This window comes from Epinephelus fuscoguttatus, linkage group LG5 (genome assembly GCF_011397635.1).
Source record: "Epinephelus fuscoguttatus linkage group LG5, E.fuscoguttatus.final_Chr_v1".
Classification (NCBI taxonomy): Eukaryota; Metazoa; Chordata; class Actinopteri; order Perciformes; family Serranidae; genus Epinephelus; species Epinephelus fuscoguttatus.
In genome coordinates, this window is record NC_064756.1 from 23183100 (window position 1) to 23193292 (window position 10193).

General features: G+C 43.0%; 1 protein-coding gene across 1 annotated transcript in view; it reads right to left on the minus strand.

Annotated features, from left to right (window-relative positions):
• The window catches only part of ptgir (prostaglandin I2 receptor), a 31518-nt gene extending 24822 nt beyond the window's left edge, over positions 1-6696 (minus strand). The window contains exons 1-2 of the mRNA XM_049577444.1: positions 6507-6696; positions 5313-6356 (exon numbers count right to left, since the gene is read on the minus strand). Coding sequence (XP_049433401.1) covers positions 5313-6167 — 855 coding nt within the window. The 5' untranslated portion in view covers positions 6168-6356; positions 6507-6696. The remainder of the gene's footprint in view (positions 1-5312; positions 6357-6506) is intronic.
• Positions 6697-10193: the final 3497 nt, after the last annotated feature.

Here is a 10193-nt window from a genome sequence, read left to right on the forward strand (position 1 = left end):
AGAAACACTGAATGTAGACAAAAACAGGGTATCCCTGATTCTTAATTTCAGTTCCATCTTCCTGACCTCTAGTCGACCATTTTGCATTTTTACGTTAATGATCACAAGACACTCAGTGTAAATCAGCCCAGTATAATGGCTGTTTTGATAAAACTTTTAACAAAAGCAACGAGGTATAATTTAGTTCAGGGATAATGGTGCTTTTTTGGATTAAAGTTCCTACACAGAAACAAAACGAGCCCTGGGGCTATTTAAAAATATATATCAGCCTGAACTGTTGAATACGATGATTAAGGCTGAAACACTTACAGTGGTCTGAATAGCTTGTAATATGAGTGTAGCACTTTATTGATCCAAGTATTGACCAGCAACATATGGACCCCAGGCATGCTCTGTGGTTCCCATGGGAACAGCAGGGAGGGGTGGTATTGCTGATAATCAAGCAAGCTATCAGTCCGTACCTGTCCCCCGCAGGAGGCAGCTTTGATCATTTATAAACTTAGGATGGCAGGACAAAGAGAAGGGAAGAAAGGTCTAATGGAGGAGAGATGATTTCCCTTTCAGAGGAAAACCTTGTGTCAAGACATGTGAATTACTGACTCTAAATACTCAATGAATCACATATATCAACAAAAGGCCCTATCTAGAGCCAGTGTTTGGTTTGTTTGTTCTGGGCAACTGTAGAACAACATGGTGGACTCTGCTACCTATGTAGACATAACCGCTCATTCTAAGGGAATGAAAACACAACAATTCTTATTTTCAGGTGATTATTCACTGATGAAAACATAGTTATGAATACTTTTTCTGCCATTAGATGCCCCTAAATAAAACAGTAAAAATCTTACATTCATACTAATTCTTACTGTAAGAATTGGAGACGGCCATTAAAGGGATAGTGCACCCAAAAATGAAAATTCAGCCAATATCTACTCACCCACATGCCCAGGGAGGCTCAGGTGAAGTTTTAGAGTCCTCACATCCCTTGCGGAGATCCAAGGGGAGAGGGGTAGGAGCACAACTCCATCTAATGCAGGCTGATGGCGCCCAGATTAAAACGTCCAAAAAAACACATAATTGAAACCACAAAATATCTCCATACTGCTCGTCTGTAGTGATCCGAGTGTCCTGAAGCCCCGACATAAAAAGTTGGAAAAATGTCATTTGAACTCTGTTTTTAGCCTCATTGTAGCCCGTAGCTCTAACTGCCTGTCTGTGGACCGCGGTCACGTGAGACATGGGCAAAAATGTCATTTGAACTCTGTTTTTAGCCTCATTGTAGCCCGTAGCTCTAACTGCCTGTCTGTGGACCGCGGTCACGTATGTGCTCTTGCGCGAGACCGTGAGACATGGGCACCGCCTTCATGTGTGTTCACGTACTTTCGCTGGTCTTGCGACCAATGTGTGAGTTTGGTGTACACAGAAGCAGTTAGAGCTACAGGCTACAATGAGGCTAAAAACAGAGTTCAAATGACGTTTTTCCAAACAACTTTTTATGTCGGGGCTTCAGGACACTTGGATCACTACGGACGAGCAGTATGGAGATATTTTGTGGTTTCAATTCTGTGTTTTTTGGACGTTTGAATCTGGGGCGCCCAGCCTGCATAAGGTGGAGTTTTGCTGCTACCCACTCTCTCCTTGGATCTCCGCAAGGGATGTGAGGACTCTAAAACTTCACCAGAGCCTCCCTCGGCATATGGATGAGTAGATAATGGCTGAATTTTCATTTTTGGGTGCACTATCCTTTTAAAATCTGGAATTTTTTTTGGCATTCCACCAGCCTACCAAAGAGGCAGCCCACTGGGATTTTTTCCAGTATGCCTGACAACCAGTACACCACTGGTTTAAACACTTTTTCTGATTATGTGGCCATTGTTTAAGTCTATATAATGTATGAAAATGGAGAAAAACTCCATCACAACCTCTCAGAGCCAGATGTGCCATCTCCAAATTGCTTGTTTTGTCCAACCAACAGTCCAAAACCGAAAGATATCTAATGCACAATAATGAGCAGCAGATTCTCACATTCGAGAAGCTGAAATCAGCAAATGTTTGGCATTTGTGTTTCTGATTTTAATGATTTTACTGTCTTTGAATTGACTTTCTCTCTCTTTTTTTGCGGATCCGTGAACACAGAACTGTTCATGAGCCTTTTCTCCTCTGCAGCAGTTTGTTAAGTTAAAGTAACAAAGTGGAGACTGATGAGGTTGTGGTCAATTAGTCAGAGCTGATCAGATGAGATCGACAGTTTACAGTAAGTAGGCCGGGAAAAAACAATGGCCAAAACCTAAATGAAAGCTCTGTTCTTAGAAATAAAGCGCTATATTTCTATATGAATTAATGAACACCGAAGTTTCACTTTCACTGTGTCTGGCACTCTGCTTATCTGTCAGCTTACGCTCTGTGCTCCAAGAGATTCGTCCTCTGAATAACTGAACGGTATATACTAGCCTATATATATTCTAACAGCACTCCAAATAAACTCTAAAAATAGAAAATCAATATGTGGCGGCAAATGCTGATATCGTGTTGGGCCACCACAAATAAATGAATGTGTGTGAAACCCTGCAAACTGTGTCATATTGTTGCTTTAATGTATTTTTAATGCACTTGTGTTTGACTGCAATCCCATCCTACAGCTGGGGATAGATCTCTGTAACCGTATTTTGTGTTTAACAAGCAGTGGCCATATATTCCATATGGCTCAACATGACATTAACAATGTGTCACGTGTCAACAATGTGCCTCAGGTTTTACGCTACATCAAACAAATTAAACGTTCTTTCACAGACCATCTGCGGTGATAACATTCATCACATCAGGTTCTGTTGGTTAATGGCACCTTATCTTCCTCAGCTACTGTAATTGCACAGTGTGTACTGTAGGTTTAAGGTGATGTATAACATACAGCTAGGCCAGGTCTCTTAGTGACAGGCCTGGGAAGCTGGTGTGGTCCAGGGAACAGTGAACATACTCTTTAAAAACTTACGTCAGCCCACCACACACCCACACAGCAGCTCCCTAAAAACAAAGCTCGTTCTGAGGAATTCCCACACATCTGATCATCTTACCACTTCCGTGATCACAACCACAACATATGAGCTTTCAGCTTCTGAATAATGAACATCAAAGATGGGTCTGAAGAAACAGTCACCTCAGACAGATGTACAGATCAAACACTGCCTCATCTGTTTTTGTTCAAAGTACACTCAGCAAACACAAGATCTCCCGATTTGATCTGTAAGTACAGAGTCTGCAACATCATTCATACCCGTGAGGCAAAGAACACTGAAAATAATAAATATTTTCTGACATTAGTAAGAGCAAGCATTCATTTTCCAGCACCTGTTTTCTATCTCACCCACATGTACCAGCGTGCAGTCCCTGCTGATGAGGGCAAGCTGCAGACAGAGCCCGATCTTCAGAGCTTGAAAGCATCATTCTCTGAGGTATATTCAGTTACATGAAAGTGCTTTCAGTAAATTAAGACTAACCGGAAACATAAGAAACACATGCCAGAGAAATGACTGATTGCAGCTCGAACACTTAAGGGAACACACTTCTGAAGTGTGCCAGCACTGCGAGCAAAGTCAAATAAATATGCGCTTAATTTTCATTTCAATAACAATAAAAATTTTCACCAATATCTGTTGTGCTTCAGGAAAACTGGTATTAATCATGAAGTTTTATCTGTCTGGGAACATGTTAAGTCTGCAGAGATGCGCCCGCACACTCCATCACCAATGTCTCAGCTGTCTTGGCTTCAACCACAGGGATAAAAATGCATATGAGCAAACGAGCACCAATAAACACCCGTACACAGGCCTGCTGAGGTGACACATGACTCGCTAATTACTTAATAACAGGGTTTTCAACTATTCAGAATGACAAGCTACTGACCGGGCCTGTAAGTCTAGGATGTTTGGTAGAGATGATACACTTATGAATATTGATGGGTAAAAATAAAACAGGGTTATAAAGTGATCAAATCTAGAGGACAAAGACTTATTCTAGAGGACAAAAGTGGAAGTTCCAAAACTAAAAATGGCCACTGAGGTAACACTAGTCTTGGTGAACCTGCAAGTTTTCTAAATTTATTCTGAATGTGAAGCATAAATAACTTACAGTACTGTACCGCTAGAACACAGATATAGCGGTGCGGTTGGGGTTTCTGTTTCCTGAAGTCTGACTCAGGCAGTAAAATGTTGACAAGCACATACCGTCATCACTGTTCCTACCCCAGGGTCCTCTCTGCCACAGCTCTGGGCGATACTGCTGCATGCACCGAACATTAGTCAAACCTTTCAGGTTGAGGTTACCACAAAGCCTACAGATGCAGACGGTGAGTAGTTCGTGAAGTGTAAGAACATGAGCAGCACTTTTTACTGCTTCCTGTAAACTACCTGATCATCAGACCACCGCTGTTTACAGTGCCAACATAAATATATGAAAGCAGGGATGTCTTTATAAAGCAACTCACATTAATCATATCCTTCAGCTGGTTTTTATTTCCTGAACTTCACTTTCGTCAGAACCTCTGGCTAATGTTTATGGACACAGATGGGAGTCTGGGTAACCTCGGACTCCTCCCAGAGGAGCTTTGCCCTCTGGGAAAGGCAGGGCTGGACCAGTCCTCCAGGGTTGTCAGGTTTGGCACACTCCTCTTAAACAGGGACAGATATGGAGCTGAGCAGACTCGCACACACGCACAGTGAGAGCATGCCTTGTGTGGCAAAGGCTGCACTCTCTGGCACACCTTTTATTAGTGGAGCCAGCCAGCAGAGCAAAGCACAAACGTTAGGGAGACTCCAGCAGGGCACACAAACACATACCACAGCAACAAAAACATCAACAACGGTCGCCCTGCCAGCGGAGTTTAATAAGTATGTAATGATTACAGAATGATGGGAAGGAATTCATTTAAAGAGGAGAAATTCTTTAACACCAAAATGAACCTACCCCATGCTGGAAATTACCCTCTGCTGCCATTGTGCAGACATACAACCAAAACCACTTTAAAAATCAAATTTTCTGTCCCCCTTTCAGTTCAAACTTTCTCTGACTTCTACTGATTTTGCTGTAATGTTTGGTTCATGTTATGACATATGAATAAATGACACATCAGGGTGTCAGCTTTTTCTTCCTTTTCCACTGTAAAATGTAATATTTGCTCAACATGCTGACACATCGTGATTCAGAGGTCTAATCTGCCAAAAATGCTAAGGTTGAACCATAAATTAAAAGTTACAGAGAGAGTGAGAGGGAGTGTAAAAATGACAAAAATGGATATTAAAGGTCAAATGTGAACTCACAGTGAGTGGCAGGGAGCAGACCACAAAGATGACAGTGATGAGCGCCAGCAGCACCAAGTGGTCCACCTCTTCTTCCCCCTGTGCGAACCAGGCCAGGCTCAGCCTCTTCCTTCTCCCCGTTGACCCGACAGAGCCGCGCCGCATCATCTGGCTCCGGTGCATCTGGCACAGGCTGACAATCACTGAACCGTTGCATACAAACACTGCAAAGATCAGCAGTGCCATGAGGGACGAGTAGGACAGGGAGAAGGCCAGTACCAAGCTGGCCTTCTCATCCCCTGTCGCATCCATGTCGATGAAGCACCACGTCCCGGGACAATACTGTCTGAATTTGCCATAGCCGCTGTATGGCAGGAGGCAGAAGGCCAAAGAGAAGATGTAAATAAATAAAAGAGTGAATTTGGCAAAGCTTCTGCGGATGTGTACAGAGTAAAAGTAAGGATGGCTGATGGCCAGGCATCTCTCCACAGCCATGGCGCACAGGATGAGCGTGGGTGCCAGGCCGAAGAAACTCATGGCAAAGCCAAAGAGGTTGCACAGGCCTGCACCTCCCAGACTTATCAGGGACATGTTGCGGGCGTAGCAGATGAACACAGGAGGGCTGAGGAGGCAGGTGCCCAGCAGGTCGGTGAGGGCCAGGCCGGTCACCAGGATGCAGAAGACAGAAGACCTGGAGCGATGCTCCTTCTGGTGCACCCCGAGGATGAAGAGAGCCAGGAGGTTCCCCACCACAGCAGCCATGAACATGATGATGCTTGTTGCTGGCTTGCCAGTCCCATTAACGATGAGAGTTTCATTACAGGTGGTGTGATGGCATGATTCATTTGACACCATGCTTTTGTTCATGTTCAACATACTGTAAAGAAATGTGCCTGCTCAGTGTGAAACTAGTAAGGAAATCCCACTGAACAAAAGGAGAACCTGACTTCTTGATACCATCATTTGGCAACTCAGGAGGCAGGGCTGTATGGGCAGACCCATAATGCTGCGCTGACTCAACGTGGTTCTCTGTTTGCCTCTCTCATGCACAGTTTTGAAATCTTCCTATGAGACAAATAACACAAGAAAAAACACAAAATAAAACCTTTAATCCAGCAGTGTGGCATCATGTTAAAGTTTTCTCCTCAGTACATTAATGTATTTATTCTCCAGCTGAATCACACATTCTTCTTAAAGTGACTAACAATCACTCACCTTTCACTTCACTGGATCTGTCGGAGAAAAGCGACTGAAACTATTTAAAAGTAACTCCTTCTTCTTCTGCTCGTCTTTGTTTTCCCGCAGATTCAGGCTCCGAGGTCGTTAAATAATAGTTTGAAACCGGTGCTGCCGGTAAGGTGTCGGCAGATAGACAGTGAACTCACGGGACTCTGAGAAAGACTGAACACGCTCCACTTTGCTCCGCTTACTTTCTCCGCCTGTCTCTGTGCGCCTCCCAGTTTCGGATTGATGTGTAGTCCCACCCACTGTACCGCTGCTCTGACAGACGCTGACAGATAACTGACTATTGAAAGGGTCATTTAAGCCAAATAACACATTAAAGAGAATCTACTTGTCTCTGCTTGTATGTGTCCAGAAATAGAAGCACTATGAGACCTGGTTATAAATGCCTCACCCCTCAATCAGATTTGTTCTCAAGTTGAGGTAAAAGCTGTAACTTATGGTGTGATCCTTCTTGTGTTGTACTATAGACTGTCAGAAACAACAAAACAAAGACAACAGGGTGAAATGATTAAGTTTCAGGGGCCCCAGCTACACACACACACGCACACACACACTTAGTATTGGCTTGTTCCCTGTGTGAGCTCAGAAAAAAATGTAATCCAATTAGTCTTTTGTGTAAGTATTTGGTTTGGCAGTGTCTCCTCTTGGTTTTTAAAAAGGTGTTTTGAATAGCCTTAATCTCGGCTAGTTTACATTTCACGCAGCCTTTGCCGCAACTCGACTGTGAACCAGTGCTTTGGCTGAATTCAAATGCCATGAAAGCAAGTTTCCCCCGCTTGTTTTTGCTGGTGCATTTTTCATTTCTGGATGCTTTACTTTGTGTTGTTTTTCTGCAGTCTACAGTAAAATACCTGTGTAGGGAGAGAGGTAAATCCCCTAGGAGTGTGTGTGTGTGTGTGTGCTCTTGAAGAGAGTGCATGCTTTGATCTAGCCCTCAGGGTTAAGATGAATATGCTGACAAATATTTGACAACTTGAAGAGAATGTGACAAAACAGGAGGAAAAACAGAAAAAAAGCTGTTCAGAAAACACAGTTTATGGGGCCAGGGTGCGTTTGGGAAAGATGTGAGTTCATTTAGTGATTTGACAGTACTATACAATAATTTAAAATTACAGATAAACCTTTAGCATATAAAATTATCACCAACTAAATATGCAGCTTGGAAAATGGGTGGGCGGTGCTGAGTTTTCGGCTTGACTGTTTCCAACACAGAGGCTGGATCACAAACTCTCCCCGCGCTCCAAATCCAAATCATACTTTCTCTTTTTACTTTTAGTAGGCACTGCAGCTGCCCTACAGAGTATGTACTGTTGCATGCAGTATGTAATCAATCTGGACACACTACTTCATTACATTGAGCCCTGAACTTTGACTCTTTAGCTAATCTATCCATTACTTTGGAGACAAAACAAAATATCATTCACCGAGCTTGCCAGAGGTCAAGCTCTGCTGTTGTTTACTTTGCAATGTATATAGTTTTTACTATTAAAGGATTAACAGAGAGTTACTGCCTCTAGCAAAGGAGTTCAAGTATCTTGCGGATTTGTTAACAAGTTAGGGTAAAATTGAGTGTGAGATGCAGTGATGCGGGTGCTTTCGATTTACTGGTCCATCTTCGTCCCAACCCTCACCTATGGTCATGAGCTCTGGGTAGTGACCGAAAGAATGAGATCGTGGATACTAGCCACTGAAATGACTTTTCATCCGGAGGGAGTTCGGAGTAGAGCCGCTGCTCCTTCACATCGAAAAGGGGTCAGTTGAGGTGCATCTGATCAGGATGCATCCTAGCGCATCCAGCTGGAGATGTTCCGGGGACGTCCCACTGGTCGGAGGCCCCGGGGCAGATCCAGAACACACTGGAGGGATTACATATCTCATCTGGCCTGGGAACATCTCGAGGTCCCCCAGGAGGAGCTGAAAAGTGTTGCTGGGGAGAGGGACGTCTGGGGTGCTTTGCTCAGCCTACTGCCCCCATGACCCGGCCCCGGATAAGCAGATGAAAATGGATGGATGTATGGACCAAAGGTAGTGTTTATTGGTCCAGTGCAGCAGAGTGCATTCTGGTTTTCTACCTATAAAGCAAAGAGAAACGAAAATGGATGGATGGATGTAATAACTGCATACACTGTAGTTTCGAACATATTGTATTCAGTACAGTAAATTACATCTACATTTCTCTGTCACTGTTATTTTCATTTTTTATTGTTGATTATCTTTATGATTATTTTGTTAGTATTCCTATTAGAACTATTCAAGTGGTGATCAGTCGCTTGAATGTGCTGTCATCCATCATCGCGACTTGTTACAGCTGTCAACCTTGTCAACCTCAACAAGCTGTCAAGCTGTCTGTGGCTTAGTTGACAAATCGTCTGCTTCACAGAGAATTGTGGGTCAGAGTAGTTAGAAAACATGCTGGCTTACATTCTGCGCAATCCAACTAGAATATCCTGGTATTTTTGGCACACTACATTTGACATACTATGTACTGGGACATACCAAATCTTTTTTTTTCTGGCTTACTAAATAATATGCTAGTACAGGTATTTTTTTTTAGTACAGTTTTTCATTTTACAGCTAAACAGTAAATTATATTTCTGAAAACATCTGAGGTGAGGAAAGGGCAATGCAGTTACAGAGCCTTGATTTATATTTGAACAGCACTGCCTAGTTCACAAGCAGTAATTGACATGATTGACAGATGCCTTAGAGGCTCCTCGGCTCTGATTGGTTGTTTTCATTCATGTATGGTAATGCCCTTAGCGGCACATAATATCTGTGCCACGTAGATAGTGACAGTTTCAGCACTTATGGCAAAACCTTTTAATCAAAGTAACCAATGACGTTCAGATCTGCTGTGATCCGAATCGCACTCCTTTTCTTTTTACTTCAAATTTAATGCTACAGACTGCAACAGATATATAAGTAAGAGAGTAACTTGTTAATGATCTGGGTAAAATGCTTCAGCCTACAGTTGCTTTGCAGTTTGGTCTTGATGTTGACTGTATTTGTTTCACATCATGCTCATTGCAATAAATCCTACCTGGAGGCAGTGGTGCATTCCACAGCCATGGTACACCTACACAGGTGTTTTCACTTCATGCGCCTGATTAGAGCTCTTCTCTGGACTGTGTTGCTGTGAGCAGGCTGTGGAGGATTTCTCTCACACTCTGTTTTATTTTGCCAGTTACAACGTTTCCCTTTCTAATTATTGTCATCCTTTGTTCACACTTTGATTATTGGTACATGTAGTTTAATGTTACACATGATTTCCAGCATATATTTTTCTCAGTTTTAACCTGAGCAGAGGCCTAGTCAGACAGAGTGAAGGGAAACACCAGTGTGTGTGTGTGTGTGTGTGTGTGTGTGTGTGTGAGTGTGTGCGAGGCCTTTAAAGAAAGCAAACTGAATCATCTGTAGGTAGAACTGTTAGAAAATACAGGAACAAATCAACAGCCGGAGCCAGCTGCTGTGATGATGTGTTGGCTGATGGATGTAAAATGACACATAATGAACACATCACCATTTCCGCAGACACAGGATGTAATAATGAAAGGCCTGAGGAGCCATTGCTGTTCTCCTTAATGGTTCCTTTCCATGACACCTAAAATTAGATGTAGCACCAGTAAAATCACCACAGCCAAGAAAATGGGCGTGAAT